This window comes from Numida meleagris, chromosome 1 (genome assembly GCF_002078875.1).
Source record: "Numida meleagris isolate 19003 breed g44 Domestic line chromosome 1, NumMel1.0, whole genome shotgun sequence".
In the NCBI taxonomy this organism is placed as follows: Eukaryota; Metazoa; Chordata; class Aves; order Galliformes; family Numididae; genus Numida; species Numida meleagris.
In genome coordinates this window covers 117,905,405-117,931,822 of record NC_034409.1, presented here as the reverse complement: position 1 = coordinate 117,931,822, position 26,418 = coordinate 117,905,405, and the positions used below count along the sequence as shown (strand labels likewise).

The 26,418-nt window shown below is 37.9% G+C and overlaps 1 protein-coding gene across 8 annotated transcripts in view; it reads right to left on the bottom strand.

The window, feature by feature from the left end:
* Window positions 1-26,418, bottom strand: part of SH3KBP1 (SH3 domain containing kinase binding protein 1) — a 228,423-nt gene that overhangs the window by 61,988 nt on the left and 140,017 nt on the right. For 7 of the 8 annotated variants that reach the window (XR_002442386.1, XM_021409087.1, XM_021409101.1 and 4 more), the window contains 2 exons: window positions 22,254-22,450; window positions 18-93 (listed from right to left, as the gene is read on the bottom strand). Coding sequence is in view for 7 of the 8 variants with exons in the window: in XM_021409087.1 (XP_021264762.1) it covers window positions 18-93; window positions 22,254-22,450 (273 nt within the window). In the remaining variant the exon portion in view is untranslated. Of the gene's footprint in view, window positions 1-17; window positions 94-13,098; window positions 13,126-22,253; window positions 22,451-26,418 lie in introns of those variants that run through there. The other variant, XM_021409120.1, reaches the window with a different exon arrangement.

The following is a 26,418-nucleotide window of genomic DNA, read 5'->3' as shown; positions in this document are numbered from 1 at the left end:
AAAGCTATGAAACCTACTTTTTGTTCTGCTGTCCACTTCTGTTTTTGCTGGCTCCTGAGTTGCTGTGGCTGGAGGTACTTTCTTCCCAACACCCTGAAAAAAAAATTATTCTCCTTTAACATTCGCAGGTTCAGTTCAAAGTTGGATTAAAAAAAAAAAATGGAAATGCAAACTATAGGAATAGAAAAGAGACAGAAAAGAAACAGAGGCAAATTGAACCATACTGACGTTTGTTTGTAGGGTTTTTGTTAGGTTTTGTTTTTTTTTTTAATGATATAAGATCCATAATAACGTGCTCCTCAAATCCCCCCTTGAAATTTTTTTTACTAATACTTTAAAACATTAACTCCTTAACACAGCTTTAGGGCAAAGTCATAGAGCTCTCATTTGTGGACTGAATATATGATGAATCTACTTACAAAAAGTGCTACTTGGTGCCAAAAGTAAAATTGAAAGAATTGAAAAAAATCCCTTGATTTCTTTCCATACCCAGAGTATTCATTTCAGTCATTTCAGACTGAATGTGACTTTTAAGTTGACATCTCTTTAAATGTTCCCTATTTTTGTTTGCTTTGAGCAAAAATAACTGTTTTACAGAGGATTATTATGATAAGCAATTATCAGCCTCAGCAACTCTGAAAGAACAGTAAAAAACATTATCTGCCCACAACGCAATAGAATTGTTGACATTCACCTTCAGGCATCTTTACCAACTTATATGCATGCCATCTCCTCTCTTCCTATCAGGAAAGCCGTCAAGCTTGAAAATCAACATCAAATGTAAGTGAAATTATTATTTGTTTATACAGATATGGGTACTTATAAGCCCTGGCTATAGTTCAGCATCCTTTTCTAGTAAGCTATGTACAAACACAAGAAAAGGTACTCCATACTCTAGTGACTTTCTGAGTAAGAGTTAAGAGGCGAGACAGCTAATGCTTAGTCTTGAAGGCACTGGTGACCACAAAGAAAACACCGGCCAATGTGAGAAACAGTAGGAGTACAGCAGTTTAAATAGCTGAAAAGTTTCAACGTACACAAAAACTAAGAAGAACTCCATTTTAGTCATCAGTAATTATAATGGATCCATAGTAGTCATTAGTACCATATTGGTATGTTGTGCCAAAACTACTCTATGGAAAGGAATAAACACAGGTGTTTTTGGCTGGCTAAAGAAAGCACAGCTGGAAAAGAGGCAGTTTGGAGAGATGTGCACAAGACATAGTCATCAAATTTGCACTGACAAGCAAGATGAACTACGAATTGCAATACCCACAAGTGTCTTGCTTCCACTTAATTTACATGTGGCATCAGAAACAACTGAAATTCCGATGGGCTTGCAACTCTGCTTACAATCCTGAGTTTCTTAATTGTTGGGAATGAGAAGAACAAAACTCTACAGAACCTCCTAACTTCTTTGTTGAAGTTGGAATGACAAGAGAGAAGCATTACCTGCAGCAGCAATCAGGCAGGTAACAGAACAACCAGAGATGTCAGACTCCTGCAAATCAGGAGACAAAAAATTCAAGGAAAGAGCATAGGCTGGCTGTGCTCAAGAAAATAAGTCAAGAAGGATGAGGATGAAGAGCTGACTCTGAGATCTAGCTGGAAAGCAAGGAAAACTGCACTGGAAGAGATGCACGAAGAATCTGAAGCTACTGAGCGTTCACACAGACAAAGCCTCTAATTCATTTTGGATGAAACCTAAAATGTAGCCAGCTAAAAACAGCAGCAAAAGAATCAAAGACAAAGGAAGAAGAAACTAGGGTATCCCAGTAGAATGGACAAGATGCAATGTAAAAAGAAATTTAAGACTTTTTATTTTATAGAAGCAGATGCAAATTTAATGCTTGAATACATTCATCTGCTTATACAGTGTGCTGTAGTTGATGTATCAGGATGGGGAACCAAGAGATTCCTTGGGAGCAGAAAATCAAATACCACCCAAACAATGCTGCTGGTTGTTTGGAGTGAGGGAACAGGTCAGAAAGCAATCTTTGCAGCATGAACTAGAAGGCCCACAATAACCCCCTCCTGAGAGAGTCCTAACCACCAGGCTGCAAAGACAAGCAAAATTCTGCATTTTCTCTGTCTCTGTATATCTTGAATTCTTGAATATCTTGCTGCGGAGTGCTTTCAGCATCAGAAAAGAGAGAAGCAGATTATCCTCTACGTTAGTATCTCTGGTCCAGTGCTTCAGAGACAGTCCTTTCCCTCAATGCTCCTCCAGCATGCTGACTGCTATAAGTCTCCTTTCTAAGTGGTGGCAGTCACCCAAGTTCAACCTACATTACTCTTAGGTCCTGCGACACAAGAAACACGCATTGGAAACTGAGTTCAGATGTCCTGACTCCATGGCCAGGTTAACTCCCCAACACACACCAGAATGTAACAACAACATGGACAGAATTTAATCTCACTATTTTTGCAAGGCAAGTGTAATTAGATTATGTAGCTGTCAGACACAAATCCCTCTAATCGCCTGGCAAGCAAATCCTAAAGATGAAAGGGGATGAGGAGTCTTCTTGCTGCAGAAGCAGCTGATAAAAGCATGAATAATGACTGTGATCTGGCGTACAGATATTCAGAGGGTTGAGAGAGATTTAAGCAGCAACTTGCCAGTCAAAAACCTGCTTGGTTTTATGAAGCCTGTGGAAGGATAGCCAACCGTTAAATCACAGGTTCTGTTTAATAGCACAGGCCTTGCTGGCAATGTGGTACGCTGCAAATCCCTATCACTGCAGAGCAGTTTCCTCCAATACTGAATTAACAGTGATTACAGAAATGATTGAGGCGGTACACAAAGTCTCTCGGATGAGGTCACAGCATAATCTAAATAGTTTAATTTCCCTTCATTGATGTATTTTGGCTCATTGGCGATCCCCGTGACAGAGAGCAACAACACAAAAGTACAGGACATAGCGGGCAGTATACAAGTGAATTTTTCTCACTTGAGGGCACTACGGTCCTTCCCTGCAACTATTCAACCCTGACCACAGGAAGAAAAGTAGGTCTGTGCACAAGTTTCCTCCTTGGGGACATTTTCAAATTGTATTTCAGGGTTTTCTACTGTTGTTGCTGGAAACTGACTTGTCTATTTACTTTAGTTATGCAGGTCCCATGTCTCCAGAAGATTTCATCTGAAAATTCACATAAAAATGTCACTTGTGCACCAGCTAGGTCAAGACAGAAGATTCTGCAATACTTCTTTGTACTACAGGAACATACTTGTCCTTTCACACTCCTTTAAAAAATGTGGGTTTCTCCAAGGAACAGCTTACGTACTCAGTAATAAAGGGAAAAAAATGGTTTACTCAGCATCAGTATTTATTCTGGAAAGCATATTGAAGTCTTCATCCTAGATAAAATATTATGGGACTGCTATTTGAAAACATAACTCTGTGAAGATATTCTTAAGGAAGACAATGGATATTCATGAATTCAGCTATATGAGCTGAAAACACTGATGTTTTTAAGCTTAACATCATTTGTCAGGTTGAATAGAGAAAATATAACAAAATGCACTGATGCTTTTATACAGAGGAAGAATAGGGTTACATATCTCGAGAAGTTTCAGAAAGCCTCACTGATTAGGTCAGGGGAATAAATGTGCCACGCTTCTTTGACCACAATACTTCCTTTAACATTCAACAACTATTTCTGAATGATTTTCACATGCATCAGAATTTTCTTTACATATAGGTTTATGTACAAATCTAAGGCCAGTGTTAGTAACAATATAAAAGCTTTATTCTTTATCATACTTCTGATGATCCATTTTGTAACCGAGAGCATTTTTCTCAGAATGAAGTAGGAACAGCTGCTAGATTCTTCCAGGCACGGATGAGCCTAAGTATAAACAAGCTTTTCACTGAATATATATAATGTTGGTGCTTCAAGGTGGAAGCCGAATTGTTGTTGTTTTTTTTTTAACATTTCAAGTGTTTACGGTACATTATCAAGTCCTTTATCCTTCCTACTTGGACTACCCCAAATTCAGAAAAATGAAAGAGCGCTAGTATAAAAAAAAAAAAAGAAAAAAAAAAGAACTAGAATGTTTTCAGATGTCAAAATGCCCTTACTTTGTCAGAGACTTGTAAAATAAGAGAAATGTCCAGAATTTCTTTTTTTTTCCCATGATACCAACCTTCAGCTGCACATGAAATACTTTCTGTGACAGTATGATCAAGTATTACTATCCTGGGGTTTCCCAAAAGGACAAAGTTAAGTGTTTTCCTAAAAGGTCACCACACAGCACTTCAGAAAGGGTAATGGGAATTTTAAGAAGCCTTTATAGAGAAAACAAGAATTCTTTAGGGACAGTGTGAATAAGCACCTGCCTGCACATTTGATTGACTTCACTGTCTAAGTAGCTTCCTCCTCCTGCCAACTTTCTACTCATCTATGCTTTGGTATAAATACCATCCACATGCTTCTGAACTATAACTAGTAATATTTTTAATATCAGCTGGATATAGTCTGCTAATGCATGCACAACTAATATGGAGAGCTCCAGCTGCCCAAGCTGCATGCATGTCTGTTGCTGTTGCTCTATGAGGAAATTCCAACCACAACACATGGTAATTTCCTTAAAACTAGGTTAGGTGAATGAACGAGACAGGAAACAAGTGTTCATCAAGTCCTCAATTACAACCAGACTGTCACAAGGACAGGGAAGCAAAATGGTTTTTAGTCTTCTGCTCGATGGTTATGCTCTGAGCTTAAGTAGAGAGGCAGGATTCAGCATGTCTCATAACTTGCTGTGAGCAAGAGAGGGAGCAGCCCCAGCGCTGCCTGAGGTCACCCTCCCAAGGTGGCCAAGTCCCCTGGAGCCAACTTCAGTTACCAACTCCTGCCACCTCCTCCCTCTGTAGTGGCATTAGCCCCTTTGCAGTGAGAGAGGAGAGAACCAACCTATGTTAAAACGTATTGTAGATGGGAAGAAAGAAGCAAAGAGTTTGCAAATTATCTGCTTCCCTGATCAGCTGCACAAACTATTGGTATAGAACTGAGGTATGGAAACTAGCAGCCATCAGGGTAAGGTGAAAACCAGCAGCAGTGCTCATTTATACTAGCTCAAGCTCACCAGGAAAATATGGTAAGCATCTCAGTCTGTTTCATTAACACACTGAGACCATGCTCAAGGCAATCCAAGGAAAGGCTGCAACAGTGTTGGCTTCTACATCATTCAAAAAATGAAAAACGAATGATGTTCAAGTATATGGCTCCACATACCAGATGATACTTCCATAACAAATGAGTGCTGTAACCACAGGATCAACTGTGGTGTACATCCACAGATGTTTACCAGCAGGATGTTTGGCAAAGATTAAAAAGAATACAGACTATAAAGCAATTAAAGTATGTTTAAATTTCGTATTATAGTTTCTTTGCATATAGGCTGTATTACCATATATCAGACAATCTGAAAATAACTCATTTTCACATTTAGCTCATATTCCAGAGGGTACAAGCGCATTTCTTCCAACTGATGTCTATACTAAAACACTTCTGGACTTGAATGAACAGCTCCTGAATAACAGCTACTTACACATCTCATTCTTTGCATCTTTGCAAAGAAATAATTCCTATGAAAGGTTTCACCCTTCTATGGCAAAGTTATAAAAACTTGTATTTAGGTGCTGTGACAGGCATATGAACTGGTACCTTAATACTTCTCTGCCTGGAGAAAAATCAACAAAACTCATCATAAAAGATGTCCCTTCAAGTCACATCTTGGTCTTACCAGAGAAACAAAAGCAAAGACTTCGTCCCACTCAATCTCCTTAAAAATCAATGTAATTTCAGCCAGCAGCTGGACTCTTGACACAGCTAACAAGTTAAGACAAAGCGGGCAAGCTGTCTTTAGTCAGCAGTCAACAGTGATTTGGGGTCCTGTAACTGCTCATCTGTCTCTTCTGGGAACTGGTTACTGCTCCAGCACCACTTGAAAAGGAACACTGATGTAGTCAACAACTATATCCTGCTTAAATGTAAAAGCTTTTGAAATTAGGTTGCATATGAAAAAAAAACCTCAAGATATGTGGGGAAAATGTTTCCTAGTGTTTACACAGCAATTAGGTTTTCCCCAATTACAAATATTATTTCTTGAATGCAAAAGAACAAAAAAAGGGGACTAAATTAGCATCTTAGTCTAAACTGCACTACTATGCCCTAATTCTCATTCCACAGAATGGTAAACAGGCTATGATTACATTATACCACACTCAATTCACTTGGTGCCTTAAAAATAGAGTACTGAGTGTGACAGCATCTTACAATTGCTGTCTCCATAATGCACTGACAGTCAGGACGCTGGAATCTGAGCAGACAAGTAAGCAGGAAAGTAAACAAACAGAAGGAAACAGCACAAAGGCATCCAAATAAGGGAAATTTTAAAATAAAACATGATTTTACTGGGGCTTTGTTTTCTGATTTCTCTCAGATATCTATTCTTCTGGCATATTTTTTTTACAGCTAAAAAAGAAGCAAAACTGCCTCCTCTCATCAGTTAAATTGCATAAACTACACCATGGGTTGAGAACAAAACAAGAACAAAAAGCTGTAAATACTTCAAGAATGGTCACATCTGCTTTGATTAAAAACTATTATATTTTTCAAAATAATCAAATTCTAAAATATTTAATGAAAGACGTTACTGGTGCTTTACTTAATTGAGTTGAAAAGTATGTCATTTAGAAATTACATACAAAGAAGACCTATAAAAACAATTACTAGGATAGACAGAAAATGATTCATGTGTTTCTGAACATAATCACAGAATCACAGGGGCTGGAAGGGACCTCTGGAGATCACCCAGTCCAACCCCCTGCTAAAGCAGGTTCCCTTCAGCAGGTTGCACAGGAAAGCATCCAGGTAGGTTTTGAATATCTCCAGAGAAGGAGACTCCACCACCTCTCTGGGCAGCCTGTTCCAGGGCTCTGTCGCCCTTAAAGAATTTTTTCCTCATGTTCGTATGGAATTTCATTTGTTCCAGTTTGTGTTGATTGCCCTATCACTGGGCACTGCTGAAAAGAGAGCCTGGCCCCATCCACTTGTCTCCTGCCCTTCAGGTATTTGTAAGCATGGATAAGATCCCCCCTCAGCCTTCTCTTCTCCAGGCTGAACAGCCCCAGGTCTCGCAGCCTTTCCTCATACAGGAGATGCTCCAGGCCCCTCATCATCATCTCTGTGGCCCTTCACGGGACTCTCTCTAGAAGTTCCCTGTCTTTTTTAAATTACTGGGGTGGTTTTTTTTTTGTTGTTTTTGTTTGTTTGTTTGTTTTGAGGTCCAAGCACTAGGTGCTGCAATTAATTTTATTTGGTGTTAATGTTTTATCTTGTTTTAATTAAATTTCATCTACTAAATAAACTATTTGCAATTATTTATAATTGTAATGATAATTTACCTTAGCCATTCAAAAGTTTGGAAATCTCAAAATTTAGGGTTTTACTCAGAACCTGCTTCTGCTGTGTTACAACTAGATGCAATTTCATAGATCTGGATATACTTCTCAGTACAACGGCCTTCATCTGGTTTTGTCACTGAGATGTAAAACAACAATACGTTGTAGTCTTCAGGTAGTTTTTCAAGATGGTGTTCATTTACTTAAACACTATCTATGAAATGGATGTGCATACATGGTCAGACACTGCAGGCTTCCCTTTGTCACTGGAGGTGAACTGCACTTTTAGGATGTAAATCATCGGGACTTCTTCTCCGGGACAAGAAAAGTCTTGTCCTACTAACACTCATTAGTCTACAGGCTGGAAAAGACACTTAAGCACAAGCAACACCGCAGACACCTAAATTTAGTCAACAGAATGCCCTGATAGTTGCATGTTATTTGCATAGCCTATGCATATTAACTACCAGGAGAGAACCCAGCTTTGTATCTAATCAATAAATACTGGTATTTCATCAATACAATGTTGTTTTTATGAAAATCAAATATGATGTTTTCTACTTTGCACGGTCAATTCACACCTGTTTTCATTAAAACATACAGATAAAAACGTTGTTGTTCCTGTCCCCTGAAGAAGATTTAAACTGTGACCTAACTCCAGGCTAAAAAAAAAAACCTGAGATGTAGATTTAAAAATGTTTACTATTCATCCTTTTTATTTTTTTATTTTTATTTTTAAAGAATTAACTTGGATATGTAACTGCTTAAAAGACAGGAAACAAAAGGTAGGATTTCACCACAGTGATCAGCGCAATCCCTCAGGGATCTGGATCAAGGCTCTTACTTTCCCTGTGTTCACAGATGATGCAGAAAAGGGGAAAACCAGAAATTATGTGTGCTATCAAAACAGTGTATAAATCCATCCAACACCATGGTGTGCAGTTCTCATCTCCTTCCCTCACACACATAACTCACCTCAGTCCCTAAAGGAACTGAACGCAGAAAGCAAAGAAGAATAATTAACCTACAGAACAGATCCCTAATCCTATCCCTGAAAATTAATAAGGGTGATTTAAGGAAGGTCTATAAAAATTAGGAAGGGCGTTAGACAGAAGGTGGTTAAGGAGGACTCAATCTTTATCTCTTCCAGTTACAGAAATAAAGGGTTATCAGATGAAATTAGCAGGTATGACACTCAAAACAAAGAGAGGCACTCCTTCGCACATCAGGTAAGCAAGCTAAGTGGCACTCTTCTGCAGGAAGTTACAAAGACCAAAAATTTATGTGAGATGAATATATGACTAGATCTGAAGAGGAAAAAAAAAATCCATTAGGGTTATAAAACACAAGGTTAAAAATCACTGGAGGCTGTGAACACTCACCACAGAAGCTCTCTAAGTTTACCCTGATCTCATAAATTTCCCCAGGCTTTCCAGTATTGAACTGTTTGGAGGTACAACACGAGCCTAGGCATGATCTGAATTACAAACGTCTCAAGATCTTTAAATATCCTGGAAACCTCATTCTTAGAACACATGGAAATGGAATATTGAATGAGGTACACTTCAGGAAGTAAATCTAAATAAAGCAAGGTGACATAAAAACAAAGTGATAACACAAGAGAAACTTCAAAGGCTTACTCCAGTTCTTCTGATCCCGCAAACATTTTCAAAGTAACCTTTTCAGTTAAAAACAAAACCAGCCCATAGGGAGAACAAAGATATATTGAGAGAATAATTAGAAAACTCTTAAAAATTACAAAGCAGCAACTCTTAATTAAAATCCACTGATTTGTAGGCCACTACAAACATTTTCAATTGAGAAATTACAGAGATAAAAGGTGATTTATGGCATCTATAAACCTACTTCCCTAGTCCCTCTTCTGTAGGTCCCACAGTCCAGAAACCTCCTGTAAATCTAAAAGATTATAAAACCAAACGTAACAGCTATTGTAATGAAAAAGAGAAATCCACAACACAGAAATACATAATTGCATTTTGTCTTTAGACATCTCAATCTTTTTGTGACCTGTAAGGTGAATGAAGTACATCACAGCACAGTCAGTGAAGTGTGTACAACAAGTCGCCTGCCTGCTGAACAAATCAGGCTCTGTCAGGTAATGCTGACAAGGATTTAACAGCCACTGATTTTCTTTGATAAAGTGCTGCAGACTTAAGGTGTCTTCAGAGACACAATAGGTGCAGTATTTCACTGTTTGAATTCACACTGCTCCCTCAGTGATGATACTGATGTTTATGCTGAGCTGTAACTGTTTATATCCTCCACATTCATGTAATTTATATTTCTGGAGAGTCTCAAATCTTCATAGTGTGCAAGACATCTAATTAGAGGGACTGTTTCACAGATTCCTAACTTCCCATTTGCAAATACAAAACAACTCTTCAGCAATTTCAGAACTGCTTAAATGGAAAATTACTGTAGTTCTTGTTTCCAGCTGTTGAGCTCCATTAAAAATGACCTGAGCCAAATGTCCCGTCCAGCTATCCATGCACTAAAACTAACAGGTGTTTAGCAGACCACCAGCAGTCTATAAAACACAGATGAAGACTATCTTCATCAGCCTCATGCAAATCCCTTGAGAAATATGTGCTATTTCAAATAACATTCAGACAAATAAGTAGGTAAAATGTGAGATGCAAAATTTTTGTTTTAACTTCTTGGATAGAAACAAGGTGTAGGAACAAAAGCTTCAATGAATACAGACAATGAAATCATAGAATCACAGAATATCCCCAGTTGGAAGGAACCCACACTGTCATTTTAATGAAAACTGTGAGAAGCTTGGAGAGCAAAACAGTGTACATTTTGTTTTTTCCATCATTATTCTCCACTGTGTACCTGTTCTACCAGCAGATGAATTTAGATTCCAAAGCTTTAGTAACTTGGTATCTTGACAAATCTTAAATCAAATTATGGACAAGGAAGGGAACAGATAGGCTGTTTTCTCCTCATATGCTTGAGCTGACAGGAGAGAAACCTATATATCTTAACTCACAAACTTTATAAGATTCCTACTTCTGTTAAATTTGGACTTCTGGCATTTGATGTTGCCAGTTGTGCCAGTTTCAAACAGCTAATGAACTAAAAATCTGCCTTCCAAAAAGTCTAACACTGAGAAAGCCAATGGAAGAGCTTAGATTAGGTAGACGCTGATGAAACAAATTGAGCAAGACATATTAGAATCACCAAGGAGTAAAAACACTTCAGCAAATAAAATAAACAAATAAAATAAAGCACAATTGCAATGAAAGCCACACAGTATGCTCCCAACTGCCTCATCTTGAAGTACTGAAGGCATGTACATGGAAATGAGGAGACTGAACAAGCTCATTTTTTTTCCTTCTCAAGCCACAGATTTGGATGCTAGAAGGTGCTTTTGCAAGGAAAGCAAGGTTTTTTTTTTTTTTTTTTTTTTTTTTTCCAGTAGATGAGTCTTCTTTCTTCTGTGCTTTATTTATTTTTCATTTTTCCCTTTTACTGACTGTGGTTCATGCTAATGTAAAATGTCCCCCAGCACCCCTTGTCAGGAATTTTATCATTTGCAGGTTGCAAATTGCAATTAATTTCTGTCTCCTCTGGGACGTATCCTGCAGTCAGGCTGCACTTAGTGAATGAAATCCCTTTTGCACTCTCCCAGGAGAACCATGCCTGTCTAAATTGCAGCTGATAACCAGCATGATCCAGATTGTACCATCAGCACAGAAACTGCTGTTATGAAACCGTCTCTTTCACAAAAATTAATGAACCTTACAACTGCTACACAGATCTACACTTCCTCTTGCAGCAGTAAGGGAAGCAGGTGAGCTACTTGCATTTCTTAAAACACAATATAAGAAAACAAAAATCAGTGAATGGGTCTTCTTCAGCATCTTTCTTTTAGAAGCAGCAACAATATTACTTTGCTCTTTTGTGAAAGTTACAACACTGACAACAAACTGACAAGCAGCTGTTCAACCATATTTTTCAAATTCAATTTAAAAAGCAACAAAAAAATCAGACATACCATGCAAATACCTCTCCCATTTTGACATTACATTTCCTCTTTTCAGACTATCTTTCCTTTCCTTCTTTCTTTCTTTTCCCCACCTTCTATCACTGCAACCAGGACAAAAATTACCCAGGCTAAGCAGGGATATACCATTATTTTAGTTCTTGCAGCGAAAAAATACGGAGAATCAAGTCACAAAGCAAAATGCATGAGGATCTCTATTCAGATCTCTTTAAACAGATTGGAATTTCATCTATTTTCCTTTGAATGAACCTCAGCAACTTGAAACACAAACAGAAAATGACAAATATCATGTGTTTTAGCTTTTCTTTTCAGCAAGTGCTTTACGTACAGAGACTGCTTCAAAAGAAGCTGTCAGCTGGATGCATGGAGGTCTCCTGCTCTTTGGGTGGCCAGCGAATGGCAAATGGCCCAGCACCCAGCAGAACCCAGGCAGCAGCGGACTGTTCTTGGCTACAAGGCACTGCTCCGTGGGGACTCCCCCCCAGGAGCTGAGTCCAATCACCCCTCCACCCCCCAATTTTACTGAGAAGTTTCTAGGAAGCGCTTAGTCAACTCACTTTAATAATATAAGCTCAGTAATGAATAATACTATGAATAATGTATTCAAAGTATTTAAGAACTATTTTATAGAGATCAAGTGTCACTGACTTAATACAGAAACATATGCAAAAAGAAGATAAAAAGGCTATTTAGAAATTGGCCTGCAGACTTTCAACCCCCCAGAGTGTCTGACTGATCTGTGACTCTTTAGCACCGCTCTTTTCCTCCTTCCTCTTTTTCCTCTCTTAAAGCAGAAGAAAGATAGACACACGGAACATTGTAAGAGAAGCAACTCAGAAAGCCTGTAGCTTCATTCCTGCACACTCTCTACTGACTTCAGTTGTTAAACGAAGAGGATGTTTCTACCAAGAGTCCCCAGACTATCTGCAAATAATTGGGCAGCTTACTTTGTGTCTCTCCATTCAGCTTTCTATGAAATTTTACAAGCATCAGTTGACTCCAGTTTTCCTTGAAGGAAGGGATAATTTCCATTGAGATTTTATTATCCCAGTAAGATTTGCTTCAGATTTCTATCAGTTTTCCTCATTCATACAAAAGTCCCCACATGTCATCTCACACAGAAGAGGAATTAGTAAAGCTCTTCCTCTTCTGCCAAAAAGAAGTGTGGTTTTATTAGAATATTTGAGAAGGAAAGGAAAAAGGAGGGATGGGGGATAATTTTTGTTTAGTAAGTAAATATTTGAAAGAACAACATATCCTAAAGACTGTGTAACTATTCTTGCTTAATTGCAAAGTTAGATTATTCTTTGGAGTAAGAAAACTGAAGCCAAATCGTATAGAAATAAGAAACATCTGTGCAAGCTTAACAGCCAAACAGTCTGAAAGGAAAAAAAACTTAAGCTAAACAGAGCCAGGACAGAATTCATTTTCACGCAGAAGTAACCCCCTATTTTAATGCCTTCCTCTATAACAGAAATGGACTTCAGGATCCCCACTACTCTTTTTCTTTATTTTCTTTTTACCTACCCAGCATCAGCATGTACAAACTGTGCAGAACCGCAATTGAGTCAATTCTGTGCTTTGCAGAATATATATATTACAAAAGAGTTTCAAACAGCGACAGAAAAAAAAAAACCCAACTAATTATAAAAGAAATACCTCCTCTCCCATTGTGAAGCCCAGCTGCCTTTAAGCAGCTCAGAGTGTCCAAGAAGAGCACTGGAGTCCTGCCTCTTCCTTGCATGAGCTCAGCCCAGCAAGAGTGGGAGCCCAGCCCTAGTACTGACTCACTCATCAAGCCATCCCAGGGAAACAAAGGTTCCATTTGTTTATTTCACAGGAAATCTGGAGCTTTTCCTACCTCTGCTCACACTTGAGTTAGAAGTTTCCTCTCCTGGCTTCATGAGACTGATAGCTGGGAAAGGTAATGTGAAAGAGGATGTACGGACTTCTTGTGAACAGTCTAGAAAATAAGTCTTGCAAATAACTACAGGAAAATGAGCTTCTGACAAACTCTGAATGTACATGTTTCTCTGTATAAGGGGGAAAGATTGTTGAAATTTTCTTTTATTTAGGCTTTTCTGTTGGGCTTCTGTCTTTTAAAAGAAGATGATCAAGAAACTGAAACATCATTAAGATTATGCTCTGTTCCATGACTCTTTTAAATCCTTAATACTTCCTCCTCACAAGCATTCAAGCTTAAAATGAATGTAAAAGGGCAGAGGGGATACCAACCACATTATGAGCTGCTCAGATAATTTGGAAGAAATTAAGTATTTATATTTAAGCAAACATACTACACACTCTCACTTTCATTTTACCTTAAATATCATTCAGTAATCTTCAGAAAAATGTTGACACATTTATATACAAACACGTCTCCAATGTGCATACATACGTATACTTTACACATTCCCTACACACACACACCCATTCTCTAAAAAGACAGTATCATGGGAGTGCCAAAACAACTCTGGGACTAGAAAAAAAGCCACTGAACTCATACACCGAAAAGATAAAACAGACAAAAAAGATGGTTCCTTGGTTTTGAGAAAAAGCATTAGGAAGGACATGATAAACTTTGACAGTATGTAGATTTTAAAGGGGAGACCATTAAATTGTTCAGTGTGGTGCCCACAAAAAAGAACAAGAAAAATTTTAATTTGTAGAGCTGGGATGTATATAGCATATTCTGTTATTATAGTGAAATATTAGAACTTAGGGTGGATATACAATTTTTGCTACAAGATGTCTTTTTAAAAAAGAAAAATCTGACATCCTCTGGGGATTTTTAATGTGTATTCGGTCCTAATCTGGTTGAGAGGCCTGGATTAGACTGACTGCAAATACACATCTCTTGAAAAAAATGGCAGGATATTTTAAAGATAGGAAAAGACCAAGATGATCGGTCACAGGAAAGGCAACATCTCTTGCAGTGCACCCTATGTGCCAGCACTATGCTGCAGAACAGGTTCAGAAATGACTCAGGGAAAGTCTGAATGCCTCAGGATCCAACCAACCACCTCCTAAAATCATCTGTGTTCCAATTACAAATTGCTTTGAAGTTGTATTACAATACATCATTATCGGTTCAAGAAAACACAAAAAACCCTCTTATTTTTAGAGAGAATAATAATCCGTAATACATTTTAAAGATATATATATTTGTGTGCATATATATATATTCATCAAATGTATGTAAATATAAATGGTACGGTCAGGTATGACATTTTAAAAATAATCCTTGATTAGTGAAAATTAAAAAAGGAAACCATTTAAGCAAAAATCCACAAACTAGTAAGTCTAAGTGGGTAGCAAAAGATGAGTGTATATATTTTACTCTCAGTAATGCACAGGCTATAGACAATCTGGTACACATTCATAAATCTTTTCAATACCTCAGCAAACATGAATGCCATTTAGGTAATTTCCAAATTCTGATTGGTTATTTCATTTTTTTTGCAGTATTTCTTCTTTAGCACACATGTACTGTAAAAGTTAAGAAGATTAAATGCCAGAGTTTAAAAACTTAACTAGTCAGATGTAGCAATTGCAAATCAAAGTTACATTATCTGACACTATCCAAGTGAAGAAAGAAAACAACTTCATTTGACCTAGGAATACAAAGACACTGCTTATAAAATTATTTATTCCTAAAGTCTTGATTAGACACATTGAAACGTTTTGTATCAATTTGTATCAGTTAGATTTTACTTGGGTAGATTTTAGTGTTCTTATTAGACAGTCCAAGCTGTAAACTGAAGCCCAACAGCTGCATGTCAGCACCATTACTTTCTAAAGCATTTTCTCTACACTGAAGTTGAAATTCAGACTTCGTCTCCATCCAAATATCTCTGGACCTTAGGAAATCAGCTTTGTTTTAAACTATTAAATCACAGTGGCTTTGTTGGTTTTTGGAGGATTTTTTTTTTAAAGCTTTTTCTTCTTTTGAAATGCTTGTGGGAGTATAAGGCTTGGGAATGGTATAGACTTTATGGAAAATGAGACCTTTCCTGTGATTCAGCAAACCACCGGTCATCAACACACAATCATGCATAAGCGCAATGTAGAACACATATACTTCTACTCTGGCCCTATTACGAAACAGAATTGCAAAAGCTTAAACCTATGCATCCTGTTTCCCAGAGTGTAGAATTCTAAGATTTCCTAATCAAAAACATCCCTGAAAAATCAGGAGTGCTGCCTGCCAGCGCCTCTAAGGGAGCTCCCTCTGGCAGAAGCCCAGAACTCTCCGTGGGAGAACAGAACAGATTCTCCATGTCACTTTTAGGAGCAACTTGTAGTACTAGCAATACTTTTATACCACTCTGCTTCTATTTTTAGCTGCTACTCAAGGAGCTCAAGTTAGACCAGAAGCTGAAAACAGTTTTCAAGCATATGCTGGATGCATTACATATGGACAAATCCCTTCTTACTAAAGGCCACTGAGGTTTTGGGGCACAGACAACAGCTACCTTGCATTTATTTAGGGTCCAGTAGATGCTTTATTGAAAACAAATTCTTAAAAAATTCACAAGAAACACAAAATACTGTGTAGCTAGCTTCCTCTGCCAAAAACTGCTGTTGCAGATTGGTGGGAAAGTTGAACTCTGTCACCAGTATCTGGTAACTCTGTTGAGCAGTCTAACCATTCTACAAACCAATGTGAGAAAGCATTAAAGCAAAGCTAGCTCAGAAATGCCAGGCATGTACGTACAGAAGGCCAGGAGACACTATTCACTCAAGTATCATAGCTCAGTGACTCAGCAGAGACTCACTGCCAGGCAGGATTATCAGATTGGTTCTTCCCTTTAAACACATTTTTCCATTTCCTCTTCCATTCCCTTATACCGAGTGCTGTCATAGTCAGCCTTCCCAAGAGGCATGCTGCTTTCTGACAACCCCTCAGTTCAAGAACTGGCCACCTACCCTTCCTTCATATTGCTGTGAATTATTTACTCCTGAAAGGCTAATGATATTCCAAAGAACTTATTTATACCGTCCACAGTGTTTAACAAACATCATTTTCCATTTGCAAGCATATGCTATTTCTGCACAACAAAAGAAACATAAATCCTGCTTCCACACAGAGCTTTCAGAATGAGGGGTCACACCACTGGTGGAGGAACAAGGTCCGGCTGCAGGCAGCCATGCTCTGAGGACAGCTGCAGGAGAAGCCCGGGCCTTCTCGCCACGTGGTTCGCAAGACGCCACTAAACTAAGCGGTTAGGGCAGGGGTGCCAAACTACACAGACAGCAACTTCAAAGCTGAACACAAATGCTGCTCAAACAGCTGAATGCTTCCCCTGTTCCTACACACAGTCTGACATGCTGCTGATGCTCTCTGCGACCGCTGCCATCTCCAAAGGCTGTTTCTGAACAAACGAATGCCAGAAACCTGTGCTTTCAAGTGCAAACTGCTACACGCACTTGATATTCACACTGCATGCTCTCTGCCTCAGCAGGCGTTTTTACTAGTGTTCGTATTCAGCATGGGTGCTATCCACTCACATTCACTTTTTAATTATCTCAGGATTTTGACCGCTGGCTTCCCCATCTTTGTGATGGGTCAGTAAGTGCCCCAAGGACAACCAGTGCACGCAGCGAGCACAGGCCTTGTACCCCTGAGCTCAGGCACAGCATAGGCTGGGTTAAAAATGCCGAGTAAGGCCTCCAACTTGCATCTCTCAAACCTTTTAAGTGACAACTGAAGGTTAAGGGGGAGATGTTTTGCACAAGCAGCAAGGCAGGAATTGATATAACAGGTGTGGAAAAGATGTGTGAAAAAAAACCCTCACCATCACAGATTCTGAGTCCCTAGGTCACGGCCTCAAAATAGAAACCCAGATGTTACAGGCACCCTGAATTTACAACTTTCTGTCTTATCACAGAGGGCAGGTAGATTCAATAACTGGCATCGGCTCCCAGCCCTTCTAGCTGTTGTGTCTACTTTTATTATTTATTCTCCATTTCCCCTCTCCTCAGTGTACTAATACATAAATAAATAAAAATTGCTAGGTAGTGTCTTGCAGTGAGAAGGATCCCTAATGAGCAGTTAACTAGCTGCTGGATCTAGAGCCACAATAGCCTCCCCTTTATATTGTGTCATGACGGTGGCTGCAGTATTGCCTGGTTGGATATTATTTACGTTAAGTTCTGGCAATTACTAATGTGACCTCACTGAATGTTGCTAATGAAATCCAGCTCTGCTGTAATTCACCAGTGCTAGTTCACTATGTAGGTCTTAACCAAAGAAAAGGCAATATGAATATGATATGAATATATCTCAAATGGAAAGTGCAAGAGATTCTCTCGATAGTCTTTTCATAAATAAGGACAGTTTTCAGAGAAAGATAAAAACAACTTCTTATTTTATATTCACCTATTTTGGCCTCTAGTTCTTCCAGCTGAAATTTCAGCTCACTAACCAACCTGACACAATTAACTCAGATTAAGGAATGTATCTGTTGAATTAATTTTCCTGTACTTATAGAGATTTATTTTTAGATACAGGAGAGGAAAATGTGATAGCTTATTGGAACAATGGAAGCATATATAAAACATATCGGAACAAAATGCAACCTAGAAACACAAGTTTTAGACAATCTACTACAAAATAAAGAAGGAAAAAAGAAGTAAATGAAAACACTTGTGTAAATGTCTTGGTGCTGCACAAGCAGAAAAAGGAAATGGAAATTTCTATTTGTCTATAAAACTTTAGTGTTTTAACTTTAATGTAGTGTAATGTTACACTACCTTTTCTAAAGAGACACAACATGCCTATAAACACACTGTACTTCTTTCAGAAATTCAGGTCAGCAAACTACAGTTTCAGTCATATGTGGCACAGTCAATTAGCTAGCTTACACCTATCATTAATGGGAATTTGACAGAGCCAAGCCTCAGGAATCTGATTCTACTTTGACTGGAAAACAAATACAGCCAGTGGTTGATTCACCAGTGCAAACAGAAAACTACAGAGCAAAAGCCTTTGATTGTTAAAACACAAAAGAACAGCTTTGATGGCTCATATTAAACTACCACAACCGCATCATTAATTTCCCTAGGATAACATGCTTTTGTGATTTTTAGAACAAAGAACAGCTAAGCAATGAATTCTGCACACCAATAAAATCAATGGGTTTTCATACAATTCCTAAATTTTGTCCTTAGAGAGTTTCCTGATGACCCCAAAAGACAAGGGTCACTCCACTCTATGTTGTTAGCACTGGGCTAACACTTGGAGCACAACAACCTGACTGATGATTTACAGCAGGGCGTAATGGAATCTCTTCCTGCTCTGCTGGCAGCAATCCTTTCTGTCCTCATACTCCTGCCAATATTTGTGTAAAAGCCTTCCCAACTTAACACAACAATAATTCATATCACCCTGGTGTGAAATATCATCTAAACTTATGGTTCATAACATAGAAAAACATGACAGAACAGAACGTAATAATGCCAACAAAATGAGAACAAGTCGATTCCTCTGTAAATGGAACCATTATCTTCCATGGGAATTACCTTGTTATAAATAATCCCACATTATACAATCCTTAATAAAATTTCCTGATACTTAAAAAATTCAACAGTTGTTAGGAAATATTTTAAATCAAAAAGGTTAGAGTATCACTACAGACATATACAAAATGTTTCATCAAAAATAATATAAAGAAGAACCACTAGAACGAATTTTAAGATCTTTAAACTTCAGAAAGAATTTGAAAAAATGAAGACATTGAGGAAAGCGTTGCTTCTGACTCTTCTAAAAATTACAAGTTATTGGAAAACTGAGGCTACTTCTCGTAAATAAGCAAGATACATACCAGGGCAAAAATCCCTTTAAAAACTACATTGATAGAGACAATACGAACTGATTCAAAACTCTGCATCATAAATCGTAACACTTTTGACCCCCACATGCAGAGCTCTTCTGCCAAATATGAGCTTTCTTGGTACTACAAACAATGTGGGATTCTCTATCTTGGTCATTATTAAATAGCAAAGAACACTGCAAAGACAAGGGAGGAATTTCTTGCAGTCAGAAGAAAAGTATTTGGGGAAGTTGATATTTTACAGTTGGAATCTAGTATTTTGTCAGTGAATCAGGTGTTGGTGCACTGAGTAGGCAAAGACAACAGTTCTGAGAAATGGACTTGAGTGGTCCAGTTCAAAGGTTAACCAACTCGACCCTACCCAGGAAAAAAAAGCAATGACAGCAACGTGTTTCTTTTACTTATCTACACACTTGAAGTATGAATAACCAATTGTGCTTACAAAGATGAAGATACTATTTTCCATTAGCCATGCCAACTTTAGGAGAAGAACTTTAGGAGAACTTTAGGATGAAAAAATTTAGAAATTTTCTGAATATTCTAGATTCAATTTTTGGCTGGGCAATGAACCTATAGACTTACGCTGCTTATCTGTCTCTGGGAGAAACAAAGGTAAGATTTCTCATTATAATAAAGCAGAGCAATTTCCCTTCAGTGAACAAAGGGAACTTCATAAGTATTTTGTGAGCGCTTCATACTAAAACAATGAACTCCAGAGTTCAAGGGGGATGTAATTTATTTCAGTCAGTTCACATTTACAATTACTACTGCATAGGTGGTAATGCAGACACAAGAAATAATTCATAGGGCATACACAGAGTCATTTGAAAGTTCTGTTCTGCCTGTATCTGACTTGAGAGAATTAGATTTTGTGCAACAGCTGAATTCCGGTCTGTGCCTACAGTCACCTTACAAGTGAATATTTCTGTTGCATACCAATTATAAATACCATTAGCATGTAAATTCTAAGTGCGTTTATCTTAGGAGATTGTCTGCAAATTTCCTTTACATAGCTACAAGAAGGAAATTAATAACCTAAAACTCACTTCATGCATTAATAAAATATAATGCTACAGAAAATAAAAATATTAAAATATGATGCTACAGAACTTTTTGTCCCGAATCCAGAGAAAAGGATTAAGTACAGCCAAGTATAACCTGAAGTCCATCTGCTTTCAAGTGCATCGTATATAAAAAGGAATTTTCCTTACATGGGACTTGTATGAACAAAATCTCAGGCAGCCATCTAATTATGAAAACAAACAACTCCAAGAATGAGGTAAAAAAGGAAAAAAGAAAAAAAAAAGAAATCTCTTACCGAGTTTGTGTGTTTTCTGCTGAAAAATTAATTCAGCATCCTCACAAAACTCTCACAAAGCCCATTCTCTCTTTATCCACTGAAGATTACCAGGGTCACAAATAAACACACTGAAGAAAGACACAATGATGGCTCCAGGCAGAGCTGACCTCATTGCCTCTCTACCCCTCTCCCTGAGAAGATTCCTTAGCCAGTGCTCTGTGAGCACTGCCAGGCCTGGTCTATTGCTATTCTGTGTCCCAGGTGGACTGCTTTGATGAGGTGCCATTTGAACACAGCTCAGCTGCTTCTGCTTCTTCGTATTCACTCAGCCCTGTGCATGAGTTAGTATGTCCACCTAGAAACACAAAGTTAGCAGAGGACTGCTAGGCTTTGAAGAAGTCAGCAGTGGAGAAGGAGTAATAAATCTAGGTTTTTCCCTTAGATTATCCAGGCTCTTCACTATACAGAATCCAAATTGCAGTCTGCTGTAAAATATTTACCAGTTATCCTGTAGCGTAACTTAGAAGTTTCAACCATGCTTCTGCTTGACCTCTCTTTCTGCTGTACCACTATTACTTAGAGGGGAATTGGGGATAGATGCTATACTATACATCTGAATACTTACATTATTTAGCTTAAAACCCAGAAGCTTTGGGGGCTAAAAGAATGTAATTCCTGAAGCATCTGGTTCTACAGGCAAGTGAAAAAGCACAGGCCAGAATCTGCAGCATCAGGGAACAACAGCAGCTGCCTAGGAGCTTCTTAAAATCATCATGGAGCCTAGAAAATGCATCATGTAACTATGCCCATAGCAGAATTCCAGGCTGTCCAAACCTCTGAACACTTCTCAGAATATTAGCACCTTTATGTCAATTTAGTTGATTGCTTCAAGAAAGGATTTGCTAAGTGTTTTTTTGTTTTTGTTTGTATTGTTACTTCATTAGGAAAGAATGTGCTTTTCTTGGTTTATTTCCCTAATGAATGTACTTTGAAATGATAAGTGCATTTATTTTGAAAAAAAAAAAAATCACCACCCCCAGTTATTAGAAACATCTCATTTTGATTTCTAGTCTCTATTTCTAGTTTATGCAGTGTTAGTTTTGGAGGCTAGAGAACAAAGAACCTCAGGACTTCCTTTTTATGGCATATAGAATAAACCTTAAAAATATGCTTTCCCTTTTACTATCTCCTTTAAATAAAGATTAGAAGATTTTTAAAGCACCTTTTAAATTAACAAACCCAGTTCCAAATTGATGTATTTAGCTATTCTCCAAAATTTCCTTTTTAGAAAGCCAACAACACAATGACTGTATTTCCTGTTTAGTTTATAACTGGCAATTATTTTTTATTATAATGCAGTAGTTACAAATCTGAAAAAGCACAAGCCTCTCCAGTCTTGTTCTCTAAACTAACATATGTATATTTTTTAAAAGCACTATTAATAGACAGAAGAACAAACAGAGGAGTAAATCTTTAAGCAAAGTAACAATTCTTGCAGGCAGTTAATGTCACTGGCATTCACTTTCTGGTGTGTGGCAAAAGAAAAAGAGCGGAAAGCAGTCCACAGAAAGATTAAGGAGTAATGACCACAGAATTCTTGCCCATGCTAGAATATTGAATTTTAGGATGGAATCTTCTTTAAACCAACACCAAAGGGAGAATTAAGAAATTATATATACCTTATCAACTGGGAGAAAGTCATTTTCAACTTCTATTGATCTTGGCCGTAGCTTTATAGGTTTGTCTTTGAAGATATCTCCAAAGCCAACACCCTTGACTTTTTTGGGTTGGATTGTCGTGCCTCCATTGGCTCCTTCTGATTTTGTGCTGCCAGAGTCACCACCATCACTCTCAGAGCCTGTAGTATCTTTTAGACCTAAGAGGGATAAAAGAAGGAATATTAGGTGGAAAGATTTCTATTTCCAAAAGAGATTGTGACCAGGGCATGATCCCTCCCACCAAGATCTAAAGGAAAACAAATGATGAGAAACTGGTAGAGAAGTTCTCTGTGCCATGCGCTCATTTTGGAGTTTTAAAAAGCACTTCAGTTTGTCACATTGGTGTACTAGTTAGAGCTTATACCAATTCATAAAACATGCATACTCCAGCACCAAAAGTTCATTCATGAAAGCGGTCATTCCTTGAGTATCAAGGTAACCCTTTTTCCTTACACACAAATTATTTGCAAGAGAATTCAATGAATGAAAGAGTTAAAATCAGTTCTAGGGCAGTTATTTTATAAAGCCACTCAACATCAACAGTCAGGCAGACCAGGAGTACTGTACCTTAAATCTGTATGACTCATATCAGGTCAATTATGCAATTGGTATCTAAAGTTACATTACCTAACAGGGAAATATAAAGCTGAAAGCTGTTTAAACAAATTTGCAATCAAATAGCTGCATAATATGTTCCCCGCTGAACATTAAATCTTTCTGCAGCACAGACAGCCTCATACGAAAAGTACCCATGCACACAATCCTCTAGGAATATAATAAATCAAAACCAACATACTGATTTGCATTACTTCTCCCAGTGAATAGGCAAATTTATCTGTGCTTATCTGAAAATTTCCGCTGTTTGAATAGCAGAGGCCATAGATCCAATATGGTGACGTCTCAGTCCTTTACAGGATGGTGCAGAGTCACGTCAAGCAGTAACTGGCAGCAGAAGTGACCCACTGAAGTTTCCTCCAATTGAAACAGTCCCCAGAATCACTTAAACCTTCCTTCCTACACTGCAGATTGACTTAAATATGTTTCCAGGAAAAACACAACAGTTTATGCTACTAAATTGCTAATCCTACCTAGTAATAACAAACGCAGTTTCTCACATTCCCCTTACAAGCGCTCATGGTGCCACAGTTGTAGCTCACGAGTCAAAAAAGGAAAAAAATCAGCAAAATTTATTTTCTTATTTTTACTTGCACCAAGGTCCACAAAACAATTGCAATGGACTTTCATCCTAAGAGGCTGCCAGTAAAGAAGAAAGAATCATTCTTAAATTCTAGACACCCCAAATCAAGTACAGATTATATACAAATCTCTTTTTCTCTTCCCTTAGGTAAGCACGTTTCTGTCAAAAGAAGAGATACGACACTAAGATCAGTCAGAGTCCACTGGATTCCTATAAATGGCCTGTAAGTTGTACAGTATGCAGGGAGCTTTACAAAATCTTAATAATACCTCAGTTTCTACAATTATCTGACAGATATAAGTAGCAAGAATGTGATGAAACAGCATTCTAAGATGAAAGGATATTATTTCCAGCCTAAACTAAAACAACCCTTCAAAGCCAAAAAGAACAGTTATCTGAAGAAAGAATATATTGATGATCACTGAAAATCTTTATGCCTACGATTCCTAATATTAATAATCAAATCCTTTCCTTTTTGCCTTCCTGATGCAAGTGACACCTTTGGTTTTAACAGACCAAAATCCATAGAATGAGAAAACTTTTAAGGAGAGCAGAAAAAGAAAAAAAATTCAAGGTATAGCTCCATATACAATTTCTTTCAGGTTCAGTCCATTATTTCTCATTAACAACAAAGGCAGAAAACGATGATTTTCTGGGGCTTGGCTCATGGCTTTTGGTTTCATTGGTCTCCATGCAACAACTTTCTGCCACTGCGGTGAGCAGTAACTTGCTTTCGGGGAGACTTCTTGTATTCCTGGCAATTCACTATTAAGGAAGGTAACTATCCAGTAAAATTTAATATTCTTCTAGGTCTACTTTATGCTTTTCTGATGAAGCACAGAATCTTCTACAAGTCCTGAGGCCTAAAGGCACAACTTCACAATCAAGGAAGCAAGGATGTCACATGTAACAGCAGGGTGCTGCGAGGAGAGGAATTCAAGAATTGTGTGTTAGGTCAGGAATTTTAGCGAGAATGCTAAGCAGAAAAATTATCACACACTGCTCTGTTATGAGATCTTCTATACCCAAAACATGAATGCAGAATCAGAGAAAGCTCACATTTAGAAACAAAAAGGCTAAAGATTAAGCAAAATGCTTTGGCTTCCTGGTCTCTTGCATAGCTGTTATATTTACCTGTTGAATATAGATACATACATAACATTTGATTTAAATAGTACTGTACAAGTTATTTGTTCCATAAACTGCCCAGGATTGGAATTAAAATAATTAATAATAATAATAATACAACTCCTTTTTTCAAATACGCTGGAGTCTCAATTTCTTTGGACTTCTTAATCTTCCCAAGACAGGCCTGGGTGAACACTTCAAAGCTGGTTTCACTGGTTTATCATGGTAGTTAAATAGCCATCAGTAAAGTAAATGCTATCAGTAAAGTAAATTCTGTTCAATTTCTCTCTTGCAGGCTTGTGAAGGTAACAACAACAACAAAAAAGAAAACAAGCATTCACTGCAATCCTGCTCTGCACTGTGGTGGTCATGGTGATGGGGCCCTAAGTATAGCAGAGCCACTCCACAATGCAGAAGTGCTCAGAAGTGCAGGGTTACACTAATTAAGCCTGATAGATATAAATCTCTTCAGGCAACATGGCACAGTTACCATCCTTTTCTTATTCCTGATCCTTGCTGTAACTTGGGCAGTAACAGAAGCAGGAAAATGAGTAATATTTCTGAGAGTAAACACTCCCAAACACAAAATTCAGAGTGATCATCCTCTATTTGCTGAACAAAAGATCTTCTTTAATCTGGGATAGGAAAATTATCCTTTGGCAAAGGTTCCCTCTTTCATCCTTGCCAGGATCTCCCAACTAAAGAAAATCTAAAACTCTGCAATGGACAAAAGCAGCAGTGCAGAAATCTCCTTCCACAAGTAACTAGGTTTTAACTGATAGGAAACATGACCTCTCTTAGTTGCTCCCTGAATTGAAAACCTGTCTTTAAAAGAAATTATTAAAAATAGGTTTTCTGCATCACTAATTTTGGGAGAAGAGGACATATGCCTAGACCCGGACCTTGGCCAGTGGATGGAAATAAAATGTGGAAGTAATTATGGGAGTTACTCAACAGGTGTCATATGGACTTTCAGTTCTTTGAAGCCTGCATGAAAGAGAAATCAGAAACCTCAAGGGACTCAGACAAAATTAGGCTTTTGTTTATGGGTCAGCACTTGTTTTTCATTACAGCGTCTTCTGTTAGCATTCTTCTACAATGAGATAACACACCTTGTATCAGGAGCCTCACCTCAGGCTTACAACAGACTTTCTTAGCATCACTCATCTGTGATAATAATTGGTAATAATCCATGAGTCATTTCATTCTCAGTGAGCTTTGTTTCCGTACACAGTCCTGATAATAAAAGTTACACAGGAGATAATATATATATTTTTAAGGAGTACTGAATGGACTTGAAGTGATATCTGTCCAAACTGTATTTGAGTGGTCAGATACAGAGACCACCCTGACAAAACTTCTTCAAAGTTAAAATAATTCCTCCTCATGAACTGGGACAATTACATCATTTATTACTTTTTGATTCAAACAAATACAAGCGCCCCGTGGACTTAAAATAAATAAATGAATAAGTCAATGAAGAATAAAGACCCTGGCTTCTCCAAGAACTAGTCTGTTCTTGTTCTTACCATTTTGTGGCTGAGGGAAAGAAGAAGAGGTGACAGCAAAGAAGAGCTATATGCTGTAGAAATTGAGAATATACTAGATAAAATGCAAACCTCCATAGCAATGTGAAGAAACAAGCAGAAAATAGTCTAACATGCTCTTACTCTTAAAGACATGCTGAGGGAATCCTCTCTTTATCTTAATTCCTCTCAAGGTACCTGATAGTAAGTTTGCAGACGACACCAAGCTGGCAGGAAGTGTCGATCTGCCTGGGGGTAGAGAGGCCCTACAGAG